General features: G+C 39.9%; 1 protein-coding gene across 3 annotated transcripts in view; it reads left to right on the top strand.

The window, feature by feature from the left end:
- Window positions 1–23,936, top strand: part of kdrl (kinase insert domain receptor like) — a 55,494-nt gene that overhangs the window by 6,463 nt on the left and 25,095 nt on the right. For 2 of the 3 annotated variants that reach the window (XM_032528582.1, XM_032528581.1), the window contains 11 exons: window positions 8,539–8,629; window positions 10,046–10,257; window positions 11,832–11,959; window positions 13,447–13,606; window positions 14,363–14,499; window positions 14,591–14,762; window positions 14,919–15,045; window positions 15,231–15,400; window positions 16,565–16,721; window positions 18,507–18,621; window positions 21,278–21,386. In XM_032528582.1, the coding sequence (XP_032384473.1) occupies window positions 13,480–13,606; window positions 14,363–14,499; window positions 14,591–14,762; window positions 14,919–15,045; window positions 15,231–15,400; window positions 16,565–16,721; window positions 18,507–18,621; window positions 21,278–21,386 (1,114 nt within the window). In that variant the 5' untranslated portion in view covers window positions 8,539–8,629; window positions 10,046–10,257; window positions 11,832–11,959; window positions 13,447–13,479. The remainder of the gene's footprint in view (window positions 1–8,538; window positions 8,630–10,045; window positions 10,258–11,831; window positions 11,960–13,446; window positions 13,607–14,362; window positions 14,500–14,590; window positions 14,763–14,918; window positions 15,046–15,230; window positions 15,401–16,564; window positions 16,722–18,506; window positions 18,622–21,277; window positions 21,387–23,936) is intronic. The other variant, XM_032528583.1, reaches the window with a different exon arrangement.

A 23,936-nucleotide genomic window follows, 5' to 3' on the forward strand; every position in this document is an offset into this window, starting at 1 on the left:
ACACACACACACACACACACACACACACACACACACACAATATCACCTGGATTGGGAGATTTAAAAGTAGAGCAGATAAAGCCATTCCCTTACACAAGGATATAACTTAACAAATTGTTTTGTGTAGCTGTTCTTATTGCATGATTGCAGCATCTGGTCTATACTAGGCATATCCATCCTGAGCCAGCAATATATTTTCTTTGAATCCTGCATGAGATTTCAATTTCGAGGAGCTTCTGTCTGCCTACTAGTCTTAATCATACGTTATGGAACAGGAATCCTCTGGGTTTACCATTTAGGACTTTTATACAGGCGATTCCTGTTTGTTGGCTCTACTCAACTTTATATAACCTAGAATGGCCACCCATCAAGGCCAGATGTTCCTTTGTTTTTTTTCTTTTTTAAGAGGAGTCTGGGGCATTTTAGCCTCCAAATCTCTAATGACTAATATACGGCTAATAAAAAAAGCACTCTCCCTAAATGTTGTCTTAACCTAACAGTTGGCAAAGTGGAGGGGCTTTAGAAGGACTGTGTGAGAGAGAAAATACTCCAGGGCACACTAACCATGTAACACAGCCAGAGCAGTGGTAGCTACTCCATATTTTGGCAGGTGGTTTCAAGTCTTGTCAAGATTTCAACTTTAGTTGTAATTATTTGTCTTGAAAAACTCAACCTAAAGGCAATTTATTATTAAAACATCACTGGCACCTCACACCAACCAGTAGAGTAGTAACTTATTCTCATTAGAAATAGTAACTTTAATCTTTCAGAGATCATTTAAAAACAAGTTCATGTGTAGTGTGTTGCAATTGTTTCCAATTCCTATAATTGACCATCAACAGGCTAAACGGATATCGTGCTAGCCATTTCCATTATAGGACAGTAAGCACATCTCAGTGGCCACAGCAGATTGGCGCTACTGTTTGGCTCTTGATGCCATTGTCACATTACAGCCAAGATGACTCACCAAGAGTGACCCTGCACTCCTTTGTTAAACTGTAATTCACTCTCCACCATTTCTATGTCTTTTGTTGTTACAGAAGTACAAGGATTCAATTGGCAAGGTTAGACAAGGGAATCATCATGCCGTATTGTTACTTTTGCCTTGAACACACCAAAAAAAGATTGACTCTCAAGACAGTTGCGTTGTTTCATGATGGCACAGGAAGTACAGGAAGATGAAGTGTACTCTCTGCAAAATAAAAGGGAGTTCCGCACATTATTTCCCTGCACTTGAAGGGATGTGACTCTGGGTTTCCCGTCAGTGACAGTACTCATCTTATACAGTAAAAGTGTTTTTTATTACGCAAGATCATGCATGAGCTACTGGCGGCATGCTGCAAAAGCATACTTTGCCATGGTTATTCCAGCTTATAACATCCTTTTTTCTCGCATTTGCTCTAATAGTGGGGCAGATAAGGGGGGAAATCGTTCACAAGTGGATACAAGTACCAAATTTGGTGTGGTTATCCCTCTGGGGCCAATAATTTGAAAAATAACGTTAGCCACTTAATTTTTCAAAATGGCCGCCATTTTCCAAGATGGCCGCCATTTCCATCATTGGAAAACACATATCTGCCCACATAATTTTACTATTGGGACATATTTCAAGGTTTTTACCTTTTGAATCCTTTTTTTTTTACTATAAGGATGTTACATACATATCTATTTTGTGTTTTGAGAGTCTATAGTGGTATGTAGAGTAAATAATCCATGAAACATGACATAATTCCAAGAAAAAATGTATTATTAAAGCATGTCAAAGTAACAGGAGGTTTTAAGTTATTTACTAGGGGTGATCCAAGTATCCGGCTGAAACGAGTATCCGGTACGGATAAAGCACTTTTGCCGAGTACAAGTATAATACGAGTAATATGAGTCAATATCCGTGCTCGGATTGAATACAACTCCTTAACTGGCCGCGCAGCATTCTGTGATAATCACAGCGCCCCCCCGCCTACAAACACGCTCAGCTCAATCACACACACACAGAACAAGGAGAAATTCGCTCCCTCGGCCTTTCTCTCTCTCTCTCTCTCTCTTCTCTCTCTCTCTCTCTCTCTCTCCCGCTCCCACTCCCGCTCCGTCAGGGAGGCAGTCAATCGGGGCTGCGGATCTGTTCCGTTAACGTTTAGGGTTTCTTCAGCTTCAGGTTTGTTTTTAACTTTGGTTTGTAGTACTTACATAGTAACCAGTAGGTTTCTGGTGAACGTGGGGTTTGTAGTCCTTACTTAGTAACCAGTAGATTTCTGGTGAACGTGGGTTTCAGACATGCTGCCTGGTTTAAATGCAACTCTCGTTGCGTCTCTGCCATGAGATTTTTTTTTTTTTACTGTCAGCTGCCCCCCGCCCCCTCTCTCTCTGTGTCTCTCTCTCTTACTCACACACACACACACACACACACACACACACACACACCACACACACACATATACCTGGTGTGGAAATAAAAAAAATAAAAAAGAACCAAAAAAAAAATCCCACTGATCATAAAAAAATAAAAAGTTAAAAAAAGAAAGTTATATTGAGTATGAAAACTCTTGTTCATTACATTTTACTTCATAATTGCAACCGCATGTGTTGTATTCATTGTTGCAAAACGTTCTGTATATAGTTTGTTTGTTACCATGACAACACCATTGATCTGAAGCTCGATGCTGTCATGTAGTTTTCAAATCAGCAATAAATATAACAATTTTTGATCAACTCATATCAATTGCATGCTTAAATAACATACCGGTTAAAGCCCCGCACATTTCAAGAGAACCCGACCCACTTCCGGGTTAAATCTGACCACTTCCGGTTTAGGCCCCGCCCAGTCCGAGTACGGATCCGGATACAGATAATTCATGTGGTAAACAGATACAGATAATGCTGTACTCGCTCATCCCTATTATTTACTTTTCTGGAGGCACATAACATTATTGTATTTGTGTTCATTTTATTTAAGTGGGTTATTGTAATGTATTTATGCCAACATTGGTAGTCCTGGCACTTACAGCTGCTGTACAGTTAAGACCAAAGTGATAGCATTCACATCTTCCACGGCATTCTGCTTTGCATCCACATTTGGTCAGTTGCTGACAGCTCTCTACAATTGGTGATAGCTCTGTCCAGAAGATCTGCCATTGATCACCTTTCTTGGTCCATCCCCACTCAGAAGGACTCAGTACTTCTGGCTGGAGTACAGTTGCTTGACTCCAGATGCAGCCTGCCTGGTAGGCTGAACGCTTTACACACTGCAGCAATGTTGCTTGAGTAGGAGGAATGGCTTCATATGGCCTTTACTTTTTGGCAAACAAGTCCAACCGGGCTTCATCTACTCCCCCTGCTTCGTTGGATCTGTTCTACATCATGACCACAAACATTTCTAAAATCTTCAGGTTGCCGTCATCCATTCTTGGAGGGTAGTGGCTGAGCTGGCTGAAGATTTCAGAAGCTTTGTCCAATATATTTCATGTTTGCCAAGCAGTCTTCTTCCCTTTGCCACCAAAGGCTGAAACTACATCACAGGCAGTGAATGCATGAAAGAAAAGAATACCACTGCTCTTCTCCCTTCCAATACATTGATAGAGGTCATGATCCATCCAAGATTCATTCCTTGGCCAAAAGCAAGCCACAATTGTTGCAGACCAATGTCCCGAAGAACTGGTAGACCACTGACTGCTATAACAAGAACGCTGTCACTGGCTTTGACCATAAGGTTTTTGCTACCATTTTTGGCATGGACAAAGATCCTAGTGTCAGCTTCCTCATGACTACGGTACATGGACTTACATCATCTAGGTTGATGGAGTGGTTGCTGACAGCTTGATCCTCTTTGGTCACTATAACCACATTTGGTGTTAAAGTTTCTGCAATTCTGTCAGCGAGGAAGTGGAACAGCTCAGTTTTATTCTCATCCTCACTGAGAATGTTACGCCATTTCTTGGGTATTTTGCCATTGCTGATCACTTTGCGTCTGGCTTCATGTCCTCTTCTATGGATAGACCTTAAAGTAGCAGTGCGTGACAGACAGTCCAGAAAGAGACTCTTGGCTGGCTACAAGAAGCGTTTCCAAGCTGTGATACTTGCCAAAGGGGGGGCGTGGAGCTTCCCACCATCACTCAAGGCAGCAGGGAATGGCAGATTTTCATGTCTAAAGAGCTCCTTCAGATCACACTCTCTGCTCTTGCATGAGATGAACAGTTTGGAGAAGAGCTGGCAATCCTCCTTCAGCACCTTTTTCTTCAAAGAATTGACAGAGGCACGTTCCTGATGGAAGAAGTTCCTGCAGTTTTTCTTGATTTGCTCATAAAGTTTAGGTTCTTCTTCTTCAAGTCCTCTCCAAATCAATATGAGGACTTTAACTATTGATATTTATGATGTTGAATATGGTCTCATTGTAATTCTTGACCATCACAACATGGGGGTAAATATCGCCTCTTGTGATTTATCTTGTACGGTTCAAGAGATATGATGGAAAATACATAATTAGGTTATGGCGGAATCCAAAATGGCTGCAACAGCTGTCTAGAGGCCTTCATTTATGTTGTGTGTGGTATTATTGTAATCATTGACCATCAAAACATAGGGGTAGACATCATCCTTTAAGCAGTTGAATGTTTTGTTCAGGAGATATCATGCAAATATACATAATTTGGCTATGGCGGAAAATAATATGGCCGCCGCGGCTCCCATGAAGTTTTTTTGCAATGGCTAACGTACTTTTTTGAAAGAGCACTACCCACTGAGTAATTGTACCAATTTTGGTGCTTGTATCCACAAGTGAACGATTACCCTAAAAAATGGCACTTATCTGCTCCACTATAAGCTCCTTTATTGTTATTGTTCTTTGGTGTTATTGTTCAGATATTAGTTTGTTGTATGCTCAACCTTTAGTTCTGTAACGTTGTTGTAATATTTTAACTCTGTGAAGTAGGTATAAAAAATAATAATAATAACGTAATAGCTAACAAGAGCACCTTACTTTTGGGGGCTTCATCTTACCATGGTTCTCTAAATAAATCTTGTCAATATATTACATAATAATAATAATAATAATAATTATTATTATTAATGATTATATATATCTATATATCTATATTTAAATATATATAGATATATATAGAGATATAGATATATATAAGCAGTTAGGTTAGTCTAGGGTCAAAAAGTTTGGTTGCACTGCTGAACCTCTTTCTTAGGTAAATTGAAAAACTCTTTCAGTTTTGATTGTTTGGCTGTTCTTTCAGACTAAATATTTAAATGGTTTTTTTTGGGCCACAAACATTTTTGAACAGTGTTGCGGAATGAGGAAAACACAAATGTTTTCCAAACATTGTGTCCTGTGCAACTTCCCCTCATCAATGCCAAGTGAGGACAATGACATACAAATGTGATCCTGGTCTAATCTTAGTTAAATCAGACCTGTGTCAATAATCAGTTTGATGCTATGTGACTCACTAAAACCCCCATCATCAGTTGAAACTGAACCAGAAGTCACTTAGTCTCCCACTTTCATTCTTGTTTGTTCCATGCCTGTCCTCTTCTTAATGGCTTTTAATGAGAACCAGCTTTAGAGCTCTTTCAACCAACACAGTAAGCACAATTTCTGTCATTTTTCAGGCGCTTCGCTGGAGGAATGCAGTACACAGCTGTTACGGGGGGTTAGGGGTGTCGGGACGCCTGCTGAGGTCAGCGTTGGGCAGGCACCAGGGCAGGTGGGAGGTTTGAGGGTTTGGGGGTAGAGCGACGACTGCGGGATGTTTTTTCTCTTTCAGTGGGCTGCTGGGAGCCCCTGCTGATTCATCCATCTGTAGTGTGTTACTGAGGAGAATAGGCGAAACATTGGCAAGTTTTAAGAGATGAGCTGCCTGTTGGTGCAATTCAAGGTCAGGAAGATTTTTTCAGTTGTTTTTATTGGCGTTAGTGTGTAAGTAGATGCCATCATTCCTACATGTGTTGCTTTTGAATCACAACATCAGTCAAAGAACTGAATGTTGAACATGCATAAAATAATGCTGCTGACAGCACATGATATATTGTGCTTTATATTTTGCAATTTGTATTTAACAGGCCCCAGGGGTCAACATTAGTTTGATTAATTATTTGCAAAGTTCTCATTTCAAGAAATTCAATTACATGATGTGAGACAGGAAAATACATTTGGAAATTTGTTGGACATTTCAGGAGAAAAACAGTTTTCTGGGATTGTTTATTAAAGTCAGAAACATAGATTTGTATTAATCTTAAATACAGCTGAAAGCATGTAGTATCATAGCATGAGCCACATCCTTTCCCCACTGCATAACCTTGGACAATACAACAATGAGGTTATAATATTTTGCGAGGAAGTCGATATTGAGTGCCACTGCCAACACTGGCACTGTCAGCTCATTCTTAGCACAACAGCTGTACAGAATAATAGACAAATACTAGTAACACGTATGTGTGTTTTTTTGTGTATGTGTTTGCATTTGGAAATCCAGGTGTACTTGTGTATGTGTGGTTTTCCATGTGTGTGTGCATATACAGTATGCTGTTGTTTAGCTTCATTGTATTTTGTGATTACGTGCTACAAATAAAGATTTCCCCTAAGATCAGATGTGATGTCACATTTGGGGAGTTGACTTTCAGTTTTTTTCAATTGCTTAATTTTCAAAGTAGGGACTTTTTTCAAAACACTACACACACTTAGCACAACCACACACCCAATCAGCAGAACATCTCAAACTCTTTGCAAAATAAAACACTCAAAAACTACACTAATTTATAAAAAACATATTTTGTTACCATATGAAACACACAAGTTTCATATGACTTAATTCAATTTGAACTAGTTACACACTGCTGTTGTTAACATTAAACACTAAAGTATTGTAAACGTACACTAAAAAAGTACACAGAGAAAGTACAAATATACAATAAGTTCACCAAACACCACACAAGACTAATGCTACAGAATGAGGAAAATATTATTTATATCTCTCCATATACCCAAATCTGTCAACAAAACACATCCCGGTTTCTACTACAGTAGTGTGTATAACACTGTTAGCTCAGCAAACAACAGACAGACATAACATACTGTATCCAGTACAGGATGCAATTACAAAATATCTCTTCGCCTAGCTGGATACTGTATGTCCAGAGAATTTCATCAACATCACAGGCGATATCCTCATTGGCAAGACAACGTGGGAAGAATCGTCTTGAATGTCGAATCCTGATGGCTGTGTTTCACAGATTTGCTCATAGGCGTAGTGATTTGAGAGTCAGTGCTTTGGAAATGCAAGGAAGCGACATCATGATATACTTCTGTGTCTAACTGTGTTTTTAGTGATTTGCAAAATGTATTTTTTGGCAAAAAATGTAAAGCTGACATTGTGCTTATAGTGGTGCACAAATGTTTTGCTCCTTGAGTGTGAGGTTTTGATAATTGTGTAATACTTTTGATTTCAGACCTTCTTAAACCCCATCATCAGTTGAAACTGAACCAAAAGTCCCTCTGTCTCCCTTTTTCACTCTTGTTTGTTCCATGCCTGTCCTCTTCTTAATGGCTTTTAATGAGAACCAGCTTCAGAGCAATCCCAGAAGTTGTGCTTATAGTGGTGCACAAATGGGCCAATGTTTTGCTCCTTGAATGTAAGGTTTTAGATAATTGTGTAATACTTTTGATTTCAGGCTGTGTACAATTGGCAACAACAGTAATAAACTTGTTTTCGGACCACAATGACAAGCTGTTCAGGGAGCTCAGTAAAAAGACGGAAATCACTTATGGGACTGTGACACCTCCTGGACAGCAGTGAGAATCCCAGTGTATCCTATGTTGATCACTGTTATGGCGTTTTTTAAATTAATGGTACCTGCTCGTCTCGCCTCGGCTCGACTCACATCGGCTCGACTCGACTCAACTGCGGTGCCCTGTCCTCTTTTTTCCATTGCATATTAGTACCGCCACATGAATGAGGCAAGCCGTGGCTGGTTGTCATAGCAAGAAACTGCCATGACGCAATACACACACAGAACGTTGAAGGTGTGTTGTTTTTGATGTTCGGTGTGTTGCCACTGCCAGAAGTCAAATTAGTTTCTAATGAACCTGGAGGCAGCAAAAAAAATTTTTTATTTCCGGTAAACAGACGGGTTTTTTCATCAGGATCTGCCTCTGTTCTCTGTAACTCAGCTGCTCCTCATATCATTTCCTTCCTCTATTCCAACTTCTCTCTTTCATTCTTACTTTCTGCTCATCCCAGACCACTATTCATTCAACAACCTGCCTTCCCAACATCGGAAAAACACCCCCAGTGTTCTCACAGCAGACCATCACTTGCACAAGAAGCAGAACTGTGTCGTGCACAGTGCTGAAGTGATTCATGAACATTTCTACCATGTTTTTCATTTTGTTGTTTGATGTGATAGTGAAATACGAACATTAATAAGGTGCTGTAAATTAGCATGTTTGTTGGCCTTTCTCACAAAGTGCTCTGTGTGTGTGTGTGTGTGTGTGTGTGTGTGCGTGTGTGCGTGTGTACGTGTGTGCATGCGTGTGTTTAACAGGACATTTGGAGATAGAGCATGCGCTGAAGACTCAGCCTTCTGCCGATCCCCTCACTCTTTCTAAGGACCAGTTGTTAACCCTCATATGCAAGTATGCAACACACCTATTTGTTTTCAATGCCAAGTGAATAGAAACAAAATTTAATTTAAATACAATCAGTGTTAATGTAACTTTTTGCCGATAGTGAAATATATATATATTTTTGGTGACCCAATTGTTTTTATTTCAAGATTACAAACAATTACAAACAATATGCTGAGACACGAGAATGTGTCCCTGGAATAGTGAAATGTATTTTGTATTTTTGTATTACTCTGCTTAAGTACAAATTTTATGTTTTGGTTTTTACTTTACTTGATCATTTCCATTTCATGCCACATTATACTTCTGCCCATTTCAGGGGGAAATACTTTACTCCGCTACATTTATTTAACAGCTATAGTCAATAGTTATACTTTACAAAATCATACTGTACAAGACTTGTTGAACATTCAATGTATTGTTACATAATTAACTACCCAACCTTAAAATGCTCCTTACATGTTAATGCATCAGTAACAAAATCCAATAATATAATATATAATAGTTTAACACTCACAGCGACCTAAGAATAAGAATACTCTATTAGTTCAGTCTGTTTCTAAACTGTCACTGCAGCCATAGAGTTTAGACTCTGGTCTCAGTACATGGCAGAAAGGCCAGGGGGGGAATAAACGGGACATGCCTGGGCCTGGGGACACTTGCTGGCTACAAAGAAGTTGGGGCAGTCCTTGACGGGAACCAGTGGTGGTCCACAATTATCAGTCTGTTGCAATTTCCTTTTGGGATGCTGGGACCCAAGTGTGCTGCATTCACATTTGTTAAGAATTTAGAGAGCCTTGCATCATTTTTTAGGCCCGCAAGGAATGCTTAGTAACTTGTTTCTACCTAATGTTATGCTTCCCTACAAGGCCATATGCTAAGATGCCTTGGCCATACAATACTGGCTTGCTTTTTGTCACTGGATAAGAGCTAGAGGTTGCTTGACCCAAAATTCTGCAGGCAAAGGCAGTGGTATGCAAGACATGTTTGATGCTCCTCTGGGATCTCTTTAATGAGAGTTTTTAAATGGATGCTATGTGGAAAGAATGTGTTAGCTGAGCACATCGTTCAGGAGAAACATGTTCCCATGTGAAAGTTCAAGTTACTGGATGTCTCAAGATTAACTCAAAATAAACTTAAAATGAACATCAAGTCAAAAAGTCCCAGGGGGAGAGGCAGCCGCTGCCTTCCTAAACTAAATAGCTGAATTAATTGCCAGCTGTGACACATTTCCTTGAAATAGATCCGAAATAGAAGTTTTGGATCCAGAGCTTTTTTAAGGAGAAGAAATCAACAGTAATGTGATGTGGCAAATATTAAAATATCATATTTAGTTTTTTACACAGAGTAGTCTCAGTCTTCAAACCGTAAGTCAACTAAGAAATATTTTGTTCATTAATTCTATCCTTCTCTATCTTCTGTCAGAGGTCATGGCCTGCTGCAATGGACACTTGCTGATCCCGGTCGATTGACCTCATCAGAGGGGGTGAAGGTGGAGCAGTGTGATTCCAAACATCACTCACACTGCAGCAAACTGACAATCACAAACTTGATTGCCAATGACACAGGAAGGTACAGCTGTAAATACTCCAAAAATGGTTCAGACCACATCACCTCCACCTACGTGTATGTCAAAGGTGAGACCTGCAAAGTGCTCTGACCAGTTCAGATTATAGGTTGTATTTATCAAATGCAGTCAATGATCCAGTGACCTGTGCAGTCTCTGGTAGATTTATGACGCTGACATTTTCCCCTCTAGTCCAGAGTGCCAGCATGACAAAAAACTGAATGTAATGTTGTTTAGAAATACAAAGAATTGGTCTATAAACTAAAACGAAGATAAGAGTTCTTTCTTTTTGAATTGAGTTGTTTTTCTTCCATCCAGGATTTAACTGTTTGTTTTTGTGAAAGTGAAGACTCCAGATAAAAGAGAGGTTTTCACAGGGTGATTGTCATCTGCTGACGCCAGTGGAGGGTTCTGGTGTTGAACTGAGCCCACAAACAGTGGCACGTAATGAACAGAATGAAATGGTTAATGAGCAATCTGATATTTTCTGCAAAACAAGAGATCTGGAAAACACCCACTCCAGCAAAAAGAAAATACTGAATTAGTGAGAACACCAGAAAAAGCAAAAGAAAAAAGTTAAAGTTAAAAAGGGGAAGAAAGTCTCAAAGAAAAAAAGAAATGAAAAAAAAACTGAATTTTTAAGTATGACTGCAATTAGCCCTTACATACAGGAAGCTGACTTTATTGTAATCTACATGCATTCAGATTCAAGTGACACAGCTCTTCTTGTCAGAGAGCAAGACAGAGAGAGGAAATGGTTTCTTTGGTGCTTTGGTTTCTCCTGGAGGTGGAAGGGCAAACGTGATTGCATGGGAAGCCCTGGTCATTGACTGTGATTTCCTGCTCTGGCTACTGTATCCTAAGTCTCCCCTAAAGTGTCACATGGCACCAGTTACAGTTACAGTATCACTGAAATGAAGATTGTACTGGGCAGCATAAGGAAAGCTAATTTTGAGTGTCAGCCTCAGCCGATTTTACCTAGATATGTTTTTTAGTTGTTGTTTCAGTTGATATAAAGACATTAAATAAAGTCATGAAATATTGGTCTAAGGGATATAAAATAGTTAGACTAAACTAAATGCTGGAAACACTTTGTTCCCTCTCCCTGTTGCTCTGTGAATGTGATTCACAGTTTGCTTGGCTATCAAGCAGCCTGCTGTGCCTGTGTTTAGTCTAACTCTGTCTTTTTTAAAGCCCCTTAGCTGTTTAATACATAGTTTTCATGCTTACTTTTCAAATAATAGTTCCTTTATCACACCACTACTGCTTGACCTCACACCAATCGCAGACTGTTTGTGTAGTCATGAAGTTCCCACAGCAATTGTGTGATGCCTGGCTGCCCATTAGGAACACACCACTAGCCTGATTGCTCTATCTGTGCTCTGCTGCCTTATCTGGTTAGAATGAACTGATCTGAGATTTGATTTCTGTGTTGGATGCCCTGACATTGCCCTGATTCAATTGCACTGCTAAACTCAGCTCTAGCATAACATGTTTCCTTTTTTCAAAACAACAGCTGTAAATTTGCTACAAAACATCGTTATCCCAAAAGACAAAATGTAAGGGGCCACATCTGCTTAAAAGTGTGACTTCTGGCTCACCTGTTTTTTCAATCTCTTTATGGGTATTTTTTTTGTCTCTCAGATCCCGAGCAACCATTTGTGGTGTCCCAGTATTCTTCACCTGAAATCTTGTTCAGCTACAGCCATGAGACCAAGCTTGTGGTCCCCTGCCGGACTTCCTCTCCTGATGCTGTTGTAAAACTCACAGGGGTAAGGCCTCACAAAGACGATCAGTTATCACCTTCTGCTCATGTCTTCCACTTGCACATTGTTTTCTTGTTCTGTATATATTGTATACATGTATGTGTTCCATATACCAGGGCTTTTCAATGTTTTTTAGACCAGGGACCCCTTTGCTGAAGAGAGACCAAGTAGGGACCCCCTACTACATATATTGTATGCAACTGAGTTGCAAATGTATGCATCATGTATTAAAATTAAACATACATGTAGAAGGCACAGTGAATCTTTAAGCTTAACTATACGGCTGGTCAGCTACCATAGTTACCTATAGTAAACTTATCTTCAATATGTAAATATCAATTTAAGTTATTTTTGTTTTAATTTATTAATATGTTGGCTTTAATGTATATTTTCAGACATTTTCAGGTATTTTAAATTAAAAAAAATATTTTTATCAATTTGGTGGCCCCCCCTGCACTAACTCTGAGGACCCCCCATTGATGATCTCTGCCATAGACCATGTGGGACATGGACTTTGAAGTAAATCACACAGTACATCATCTGAGAAAGCAAGATTGCTATTAATACCAAAGCAGGCATCCTTGTCATCTTTGGAAGAAAGAAAATGTCTGTGCTTAAGGCATCTCGCTGGTTCTCACACCCATTTTTGTTTTAAATCACTCTAGCACACAAAAACAGATGAGGGACAGTGGCTTGTCTCAGGGAAGCTCAGGGGTAGCGAAGGGAGTCTTTCTGTCTGCTTCCTGTAAGAGCAGGAAGGTGCTCCAAGAGTGTTTTTCTCAGAATAGACTCCAGACAAAATTTAGTCCCCCCTCTTTTACAAACATCAGGAAATGCAGTAGAAAAAACAGTACAGCCTGTGTCAGAAAACAACAGGTAACTTATGAGAATTGTGACATTTGATGACAGAATGCAGCTAAAGTAAAAATGGCAGTGGAGGAGAGCTCCCTCAATGATGTGGTTTGCACGATGCTTTTTTTCTTTCTGTCAACTAATTGTGGTCATGGTGAAAGCCATCTTAAAAAGGTTACCATGCCATAGGGTGATTTTTGTTATCGATATACAACGATGTGACATAGTGCCTACCGTGGACAATCACATCTGACTCAGATGGCATAGAGAGTGGTTGTGTGACCTTCCTGCTGTTGGTAAAACCTATGGCACCCTTCCTTCCTGCTCCCTTTCCTTCCTTTGCCTCCTCTCCCAGCCCAACCTCTGGCATGAGAACAAACTGCACGTACTTCCTTTTCCGAGTCCACAGTGTTTTGTGCTCCATTGCATAAATGACTGCAGAGGTTACACAATAAAAACTAATTAGACCTTCACTCTAACTGATGTTGGTCTGTCCCCAGCTGAGCCCAGTAGACCATGAGTTACAAAATAAATTAAGTTTGGTGCATTACACTTCAGTCTGTCTGGCTCAGTGATCTTTATTGAACATCATTTAATACCTATGGTATTGACAAACCTCTGCTCTACTCTCTTGATTGCAGCTCCGACCATTATCAGGGAAGGTTAAAAAGGAAATGGTATGGGATCCGATGGTCGGATTCAAGATTCCCTATGATCCCGCCACTGAGTTTACTATGCTCACCTGTACCACCGTGGTCAACGGTCGTGAGTTCCACTCAAAATACATCCCTAAAAGACTGAGTGAGTCTGTTGTCTTTCTGGCCCAACTTGATTTATGAAAAATATAGATTTGTTGTTGTTGATTACTCTGTTTCTTGAGCATTTTTTGAGTCTTCTTATAGGCCAAAAGTTTGGACACACCTTCTCGTTCAATGCGTTTCCTTTATTTTCATGACTATTTACATTGTAGATTATCACCGAAGGCATCAAAACTATGAATGAACACATATGGAATTATGTACTTAAACTAGAAGGAGAATGATGGAGTGCTGCGCCTCCACAGTCACTGGACCTGAACCCAATCAAGATGGTTTGGGGAGAGCTGGACCGCAGAGTGAAGGCAAAAGGGCCAACAAGTGCTGAGCATCTCTGGGAACTCCTTCAAGACTGTTGGGAAACCATTTCAGATGCCTGCCTCTTGAAGCTCATCAAGAGAATGCCAAGAGTGTGCAAAGCAGAAATCAGAGCAAAGGGTGGCTACTTTGAAGAAACTAGAATATAAGACAGTTATTTCAGTTATTTTACACTTTTTTGCTAAGTACATAATTCCATATGTGTTCATTCATAGTTTTGATGCCTTCAGTGATAATCTACAATGTAAATAGTCATGAAAATAAAGGAAACGCATTGAATGAGAAGGTTTGTCCAAATTTTTGGCCTGTATATATATATATATATATATATATATATATATATATATATATATATATATATACACACACACACACACACACACACATATACATATTATTAAACAATATATTTTCCATTTTACAGCTATTGTTCTTAATAATGTGAAGATCACCCCAGACCGTGTCAAAGTGTTGGTTGGAGACACCTTAATGCTCAACTGTACTGGTGAGACTACCTATAATGGAAGAATCAACTTCACATGGGATATTCCAAAAAAGAGAGTAAGGATTCAGGATTTACTTTTGACACTGTACTACTGTATGTAAAAGGAACCATCGCAAGTGGAGTTTATGGTACTTTCTTTGTCTTCAGGAAAATAATCTTTATACGAACAAGACAGAAGTCCGCCCTGCTAAGGTTATTGTGATGAGCAAGGCTTTATTCTTGCCAAACATTACCATGGAGGATAAGGGAGTTTACCGCTGCAAAGCTGAGCTTGAACCCACGATATACAAGAATGTCTCAGCAAAAGTCCTTGTCTATGGTAAGTATACTTTGGATGGATTACAAAGTATTATCTACTACAAGATTACCACACAAATAAAGCATTTTAGTGTCTCAATTATTATGCGACTGTGGCAATTCTATGACAGTATGATGATAACTTTGCTTTCAGACTGTTATTAATCTTTTGTTCCAGAGCATCCGTTCCTCAATGTCTCTTATAAGCATGAGCGGCCTAGTACGGTGACTGCCAAAGAAGGTAGAAAAAAGCTTGTATTTGAGCCCAAGGTCAACGCTCTGCCACCACCAGACACGATAGCATGGTAAATAATGGTTTACAGTCACAATAAAAACTGCTGATTATGTATAAAGAGTAGGCGTACCTACATAATTTACTGTGGCAAATCCTGAATTATAACTTTATGAGTCAACTTTCCATTTACTTCTTTTCATTGATTGTTATTCTTTATCCACGGTTTAAAAACCTTTCCCTGCCTCCAACTTTTAGGTATAAGGATGGGGTCCCTATCGACAAGAATTTCACCTGTTACAAGATTTCTGGTTTTAACTTGATCATCACTGATGTGCAGCAGAAGCATGCTGGGGTCTTCACCATAAGCCTGGGCAACCAAGTGAAGGGCTTGTCCAGGAATCTGAGCTACACGCTGGTAGTCGATGGTAAGCTGTTGCCATAAACTTTATAATGACTGCTGATCCCAAGGAAATGAAGCCTTGGCTGTGGACTGAAGCTGCCCCAGCACTGAAGCTGCTTTCAGTGCAGTTCACTGGACGGCAGGTAGCTGCTCTAGTATGAGAGGAATTTGGGGGCTTGTTGATTCCAGGGCTGGATTGACGTAGCAGGGGCAGCTGTTGTTGATTATTGGGGCTCTTTTGAAGGGGCTTGGCTCAGTGTGTAAATGGCCTGGGCTCTATTCTGCACACAGACACACAGCCATTCCAGCCCCCCCCCCATTCCCCAGCATGTATTTGCATCCTCACCCTGTGTAAATACAGTGTAGCACAGCACATTTAAACAACATGTTCCATACAATATGTATACAGCTTGAGAAAAAGAAGAACTGAGCATGTCATTTATTGTTTTGATGACTTTGTGAAGGCTACTGTTAGAGGTTATACATGTTTTAGCATATACAATTTGAATGAAGTCTGCCTAAGAACAGAGAAGTGTATGTCAGTTATTTTAAGCATGCCGCAGGAGGCAAAGCTATTTTCATTGCATTCTTTAATGTTTATTCAGGAACCCCGATAGCTTGCCAAAAAATTTAAAAAATCAGCCCTCTTTGGCTTGAATAAACTTAATTTATGGTTGTTGACCGTCCCGCTTCGCAAAAAACAATAATTTATTGGAGGACACAGAAGTGAAGAGAGATTCCTGGTATCAATTATCAAACTATTTATTCTTTGTTCATCACTTGAGCTGTTGAATGATGATGAATGTGCTGATGGATGTGTGGCAGGATGCAAGTTTTGTGGTTTGCCAAGCTATGTCACTGTGTGTAGTGTCTGCTGTTGATTGCAGTGCACATGGTTGATTCAGTGACCTGGGCATGGGCCACAGTGGGGTTATTCTTTAACCTACAGCCCCAGGCTATCCAATCATCCTGCCATTCTTTTCTTACACAGTGTCTAAAGTACAACTGGTGTCAATGGCACTTTTTCCATGGCTATCCATCACAACTGTCGGCCCTCATTATAAAGACATTATGAGATTCCACAGCTGGGCTGGGATGGTGGATGGTTCATCTAACCTGTTGTTGTTATCTCTCTCTCTCTTGTGTGTCTGAGCACTTAATTGTGTTTTTGTGCACTTCTCTCTCACAGTAAAGCCAATCATTTCAGAGGCAGAGCTTGCCTCTGTGGACGTGCAGCCCTACATGTTTGGCAAACAGCATCAGCTAACCTGCACTGCTTACGGGGTGCCCTTGCCAAACATCACTTGGCTCTGGCAACCGTGTCAGTCAGACCCTGCGCTTATTGAGTGAGTCACCATCTTGCTATGTTCCAGCATGTAGAATTGAAGAATTAAAATGTTTAAACTAGATGTTCTGTTACTTCCACCAATTTTGAAGAATTTAAAGTATATCAAAGGGAAAGTTTACCTGATTTTGAATACCCAACATAATCTGATTCAAGATCAATTAAATCAAGTGGTCCTGGATTGAGTGTTGTGTTTCACTTAGTTACCTGTTGTGTACTGTATGTTAAGATTTAGCCACCAGTTTCCAGGAGATTCTAATATTTTATTCAGGGGACACTTAACTCTGAAACTTTCTTTTTGTCCAAAATCCTGTTTACGCAATTTGTATGTTTATTATCTTTCGAGCTGAACAAAAGAATTTTGCACAAATTTCACAGCTGTGTTGAAGGACAAAAACGTAATACCACCACGATACTGGAGTTGTATTCCCAAAACACACAGACAAACAGCATTACAGACTTAACAGTTGATAAGTGTAGGGTCCAGAGCCACCAGAACAACCCGGGGATCCCACTATATAACAGATCTACATTTCCTGAATAGAATCAGGCCCAAAATATGACACATTAATCAAAGACACGCAGCCCTGGAGAACTGCCCTCTCGTTTGTGGTCCGTGGTTCTGTAGGCTGATGGGGAAACACCGGGGAGATAAATCAATCTCATATTCACAGAGCTGTTACACAGCTGAAAAGAACTGAATGTATGAGTGACATCAGTGTATGAATACCAACCTGGTAGTGAACCCACAAACAAGATGAACATTCCCTGGGACCTGGCTCGTCAGTGACAGCAGGAGACCTGTGAGTTGTGAGCAAACAATGGGCCATTACCCTTGGGTTATCGGGCCTCAACACCATTCACAAAAACAACATTGCGGACCACTGCACACAAAAAAAACAAAAAAAAATATTTTACATGTTCGATGGTGCTAATCCACCAGTGCCTCTGTTCTTTTTTTTATATCTCAAAAACCCAATTGTACTTGCGAGATTTATGATAAATAACAGCAGAGCGTTAGAGCAACGCTTTCTGCAGGCCTAAAGATAATCAGGGCTGGCACTAGGAACAGTGGCAGGCAGCTAATGAGACAAAGGAACAGCTATAGCCTGGTGGGAGGCCAATTGTGCAAAATGTTTGTTTTATACAGCCTTGACCCTGCAAAGAACCTGTCACTGTAAATCCAACATGAAGCCCTTCAAGATCATATCTCATCTAAATCTTTTGGAGTTTAGAGAGGAGGGGAATTGCAGCATGTGAGGAGGGTTTAGACATGAGGGTAGCTTGCTATGAAGGATGTGGAATAAGGCTGATAATGTAGGGGGGCATAAATATGGGGGTGTCTTTATCACAAGGTTGAGAAGTTATCAGCTGCCCCTTGTTGACCACCAAGGTCTTAGGATCAACCTTATCTCTTCTGGCCAGAACGTTCCTGTACGAGGTGACGCATAGCACAGCCCTTCCTGTCGCTATTGCTGTTTCCTCCTCTGCTCTCCTCTCATCAGGATGATTGTTCCCCACCACGGGCGGTGAAGGCTTTAAGGGTGGGGGTCAAATCAATGCTTTCTCTTGGTTTTATAACACAGACAAGCTGGTCTAGACCTGGTTTTGGTCTGATCAGTCGGTGGTCTTTTAAAATACCCTCAGCCTTTCAGAATTAGGGTTTTTACAGTAGGATATTTTCCCAATTAAAACAACATGGAAGTCAGCGTTCTTATTCTGTGTTTTATTGTTTAATACTGACAGCATGGCTACATGGTCTTATTAAATTCTTTCTGTCCTGCAGTTGCAGTGTAAACACTAAGCCAATACTGATCAACATTGATGACAGGAGAAACTACTCTTACAACTGGATTAAGAGCATAAGTGTCAAAGCAGAACTGGTTAAAGGAAAAAACAAGGTATGTGGTTTAACTTTATGTGTAGTGTTTCCATATGTTTTCTTAAACAGCGGATGCACTTGTAGCATTGTAGCACTTGTATGATGAATGAAAAATGTAGTTGATAAATAGCAGTGCCCAACTCAATAGTTTTATATCCCAGTGGATCAAGAAGAAGCCTTGAGATGTAGAGAATAGCCAATAGCTGTGGCTTGGGCTTGAAAGTCAGATGCATCATCTGAGATCAATAAATCCTCATCATTTTTCTTCTATTAGCAGTTATGCTGTACTTCTCATCACTAAGAAATATTAATTTTGTGCATTAGTTTTGATTTATTTGTGACCAAAACCCAGGAAAAGCCCTCAGCAGTCCATTTTGAAGAAGCGAGTCTTGTTTTTCATTGCTTTTCTTAAAAAGGCTTTATTTATTCTTGGACTAAGCAACCAAGAAAATATATAGGGATTTTATAATATATATAAAATCCCTTGGCTTCCCGCATATGATTTGGTGCATTTGAAAAGGAAGATGCTATATTGATAAATACTGTAAATTGCAATTTGAAAGTTAAATCTAACATACTTGGATAACTACATTGGTTTTCCTTTCGTATAAAAGCCTTCCTATAACGAGCAAGATCTCTACCAGACTGTTCCTGTCCTTTGAAATGGTGCACCTATAACTGACGGACACAGTTCATTTCCCCCTACTGGAGTGAAAAGCACCTTCCATTTCACTGTTTTTTCAGATAAAGAAGACCTGTAAATAAAGCAGCTGCAGCTTCATCCTGGGTCTTGCCAGAGAAACATCTTTTATTCTGACATCAGATAATCTTTTTGACTGTTGAGACTCTTGGAGTTAAGCCTTTTAAACATGAACAAAAGTTATGTGCCGTTAAGCCATGCATGTGCCAAGAGCAGAGAAAAGACATTTATAGATTCTCCCCTTTCGACATTGCCTGCAAAGATAAGCCACTATACACACTGAAAAACAGCTGTAATTGTATGTAATGTTATTATAGAAGCAAGGCTTGATCATGAAAACAGCACATTTAAACAGATAGAAATAGTCTGTCGCACCTATTAATTTAGGCAAATTGAAGTTGTTTTACAAATTCAAATATTATTTTTGGCAACACTAAGGTAACAATGAGGGATCTACCAGTCTATCTGCTTTTAGGAGGAAACATCAAACACATGCTGCCATGTCACACTGCTGTGGGTGCCTGTTACTAAAACTGTTCACCCTAAACATGATTAAGAGCAGGCCTCCACTGCCTTGCGAGAGTCTGTCTAAAGGATTAGGTTAAAGAAACCTATTACAGCAGGCTGGGTCAAATTAGGCAACAGAATTATAGGCACAAAGGTTTTCCGCTGGAGAAAGTATCAGTGATCATTTGAAATCCAAATCTTTTTGTTCACTGTTTTCCTAGTGATTTGCTAACTCCTGCTGACTGACTAAGCACCAAATGAAACAATCAAATAAATTATTTTCTCACCAAGTTATTGTAAATTTGGCAATTTTCACAGGGCATCAGTTCTGATATGTCTCTGACATAAATAGGGAGGCACCACCTATTTACAAGTACTTGTGGCCAAACGCTGGTGCTTTATGAGGGTTTGGACTAAGGGTCAATGATAACAAGCAACAGTTTAAAAGAAGATGGATTTGTTGGAAGTGAATTCCTCTCTGTCACCCCACATAAATCGTGTTGGCCCGTGAATAAGAACGTAGTAAGGGTCGGGCCTCTGAGTGCTTCCCCAGAAGGCCCAGTAGAGAGGGAGACTGACCCGGGTCATAATATAAGAAAAACACAGGGGTAAGGCGTAGGCACTAAGGTCACAGTGTGTCTGGTCAGGTCACCTCTTAGGGACTGTGCACAACTGTTAAAATGACTGTGTTCAAGCTCGGGTTACATCATAGTGAGTAATAGCCATAACATAATACCATAAGGCCACTCCATCAGTGTTTTAACAAGTGTCAGAGCTGCATCAATTGGACAATAAGAAATAACTTTTAAACACTTATTTTTTACTGTCTGAATATTTGTATGGTGAGCATTGTAAGTACAGGGATGCTGAAATTGTTTTATCGCTACAGCTGTGTGTCTTGAGAGTCAGCACAATAGGTCCTACAAGCCCGGGAAGTGTAGGCCAGCATACACCCACATCATTCACTCTCTCTTTGATGTAGCTGACTGCCCCCAAAAAACAGATGTCACCATGAACACTAAACAGAGCCCCATACCGTCTGGCCCTCACCCAAGTTTCACTTATTAATTTGTCTATTTAAGCCATTAAAATGTTGTAATGTTGTACTGGTGCAATGACAAAATTGTGTGTGGCATTAGAAGTGCTTTCCAGGAAGTGGATATGGAGCCCCGGCAGTAGATCTATAGTGCAGGTCTAAAGGAGACTCAGTAGGCTTTAAACTCCAGATGTATCCTTTCATTAATGTGACACACTGGAGAGTATAAAATAGACCAGGCTCTGGACCTCTACCCGCCTGTTAACAGGGACTCATTGCTCTGTTGGTGATTGAAACCCCAAGAATAAGTCACACTGAAAGTCTAAGTCTAAGTGGAATTCTGAATTATGATACTAAGCATTTGTTGTTTATCTGTCTCAACATTTTCTGCTTTGAACAATCTGTAATAATTGCCGTATTTATCCCAATTAGACTGTGAGCACCCTGGTGATAGGAGAAGCTAGCGTCTCAGGAAATTACTCCTGTGTGGCCCAGAATGAGGATGGCACCAGCACAATGATAATCCCTTTCTACGTTGATGGTAAGCAGGTCACAATAATATGATATATCAACATTTAAATTGCAACTGCTCAGCTGAAAGTTCCTACAGAAATATGCTGTTTCAATAATTGCAAAGCACAGTATTCTGTACACTGGATTCTTTTAAATGATCTACACGTACATACACGCTGCAATCAATGGCATAAACAGGAAAGAAAATTGCAGATTGCATTGTGCAATAAAGAAAACAAATGGGGCATTAATTAAAACCATCTTCCAATATAGCTGAACGGCTTCAGGGCGGAAGAGAGGCAAACATGTCCTGGGCCATATGGATTGCTATAATGGCACACATTTAAAAACAGCTATGAATAACTGCATTCCTGCTCCGATGCCAGCAGATCATTCCTCTTTCTGTAAACCTTCTGCTTTGAGAGTTTACTTTTTTATGATCATTAGAGCATGTCCAAATGTTTCCAGAATGAATATCCATTGAGACATGTATCTAATAATAATGGGGATGATACACACAAGCACAGTTCACTTTGCAAAAAAGTAACTCACATTTCCTTTTAAAGCTGAGTGAGTGAAAGATTGCTTTTGGAGAGGGATGGATGTAGGTGAAGCGATAATTGAAAAAAACATTCTCCCAGAGTGGCAGAATTCCAATTCTAAGAGGAATCTAGCTATCTCTAAGACGTGAGGAAGATGGAGAATGCTGCTAAAAAAAACTAAAAAGAAAAAGAAAAGAGGACACAATTATAATAATAGCTGTCTTCTTTTATGGAACACAGAATGCTTTCCAGCAATCTGAATAAATAAGCGCAGTCTGGTTTCCCCAGGGCCCAGACCCAGTGCAGACTGAGTGCAGCATCAGCCATGCTGCCCACCGGCAACGTGCTTCCAATATACAGTGATGAAAATTCAAATTTAACATTCTAGGCATTGTGACGAGCAGCTTTTTGTTCATAACTATTGTCCAAAAAGATCTCAGGCCAGCAGGATACCTGTCTCTGTTCATGTATGTAAAACAAATGGCACGGTAAAATGCTCTACATTCACATTATTAACTGTAGTTGACACCAGAACAAGCCAAACTCAATAGAGTTGAGATTGAGCATTGGTCTTGGGACAAGAGGCGTGACCAACAGGCATACAGTGGGACTTGAAAGTTTGGGCACCCTAGGTAAAAATTTGTATTGATGTGCATAAAGAAGCCAAGAAAAGATGGAAAAATCTCCAAAAGGCATCAAATGGCAGATTAGACATTTGTATAATATGTCACAAAAAGTTTGATTTTATTTTCATCATTTACATTTTCAAAATAACAGAAAACAAAAAAATGGCTTCTGCTAAAGTTTGGGCACCCTGCGGAGTTAATACCTTGTACTGCCCCCTTAGGCAAGTATCACAGCTTGTGAACGCTTCTTGTAGCCAGCCAAGAGTCTTTCAATTCTTGTCTGAGGTATCTTTGCCTATTCTTCCTTACAAAAGTCTTCCAGTTCTTTGAGATTTCTGGGCTGTCTGTCACGCACTGCTCTTTTAAGGTCTATCCATAGATTTTTTTAGTTATGTTGAGGTCAAGAGATTGTGAAGGCCATGGCAAAACCTTCAGTTTACGCCTCTTGATGTAATCCACCGTGGATTTTGAGCGTGTGTTTCGGATCATTATCCATTTGTAGAAGCCATCCTCTCTTTAACTTCAGCTTTTTCACAGATGGCATCAAGTTAGCGTCCAAAATTTGCTGAAATTTTATTGAATCCATTTTTTCTTCTACTTGTGAAATGTTTCCTGTGCCACTGGCTGCAATACAACCCCAAAGCATGACTGATTCACCCCCATGCTTAATAGTTGGACAGAGGTTCTTTTCATTAAATTCTGTGCCCTTTCTTCTCCAAACGTACCTTTGCTCATTCCGGCCAAAAAGTTCTATTTTAACCTCATCGGTCCACAGAACTTGTTTCTACAATGCATCAGGCTTGTCTATATGTTCATTTGCAAACTTCAAACGCTGATTTTTGTGGTGAGGACATAGAAGAGGTTTTCTTCTGATGACTCTTTCATGAAGACCATATTTGTACAAGCATCTCTTTATAGTGGAATGGTGTACCACAACTCCAGTGTCTGCCAGGTTGGATGGATCGTGCAGTCAAACGTGGGTTTGGACTTGCTTTTCTCACAATCCTGCGAGCTATTCTGTCTTGATATTTTTCTTGGTCTTCCAGATCTTTCTTTAACTTCCACTGTTCCTGATGACTGCCATTTCTTAATTACATTCCAACCAGAGGTTATTGGCATCTGAAAATGCTTTGCTGTCTTCTTATAGCCTTCTCCTGCTTTGTGAGCATTGTGAGCACTATTTTCAGCTTTCTAGACAACTGCTTAGAAGAACTCATGGTGCTGATTTTTGGGGCAAGGTCAGATGAGTCTGTGAATTTAAAACCTTAAGATTGACATCACCTGGTCTTTCTTTTTTGTCAGGTCTCAGCTTTCCAAAGGGGGCGGTGCATGCTAAAAACTCTGCAGGGTGACCAAACTTTTGCAGACACCATTTTTTTGGTTTTCTGTTATTTTGAAAGTGTAAATGAT

Source organism: Etheostoma spectabile, chromosome 10 (assembly GCF_008692095.1).
Source record: "Etheostoma spectabile isolate EspeVRDwgs_2016 chromosome 10, UIUC_Espe_1.0, whole genome shotgun sequence".
NCBI classification, from domain to species: domain Eukaryota; kingdom Metazoa; phylum Chordata; class Actinopteri; order Perciformes; family Percidae; genus Etheostoma; species Etheostoma spectabile.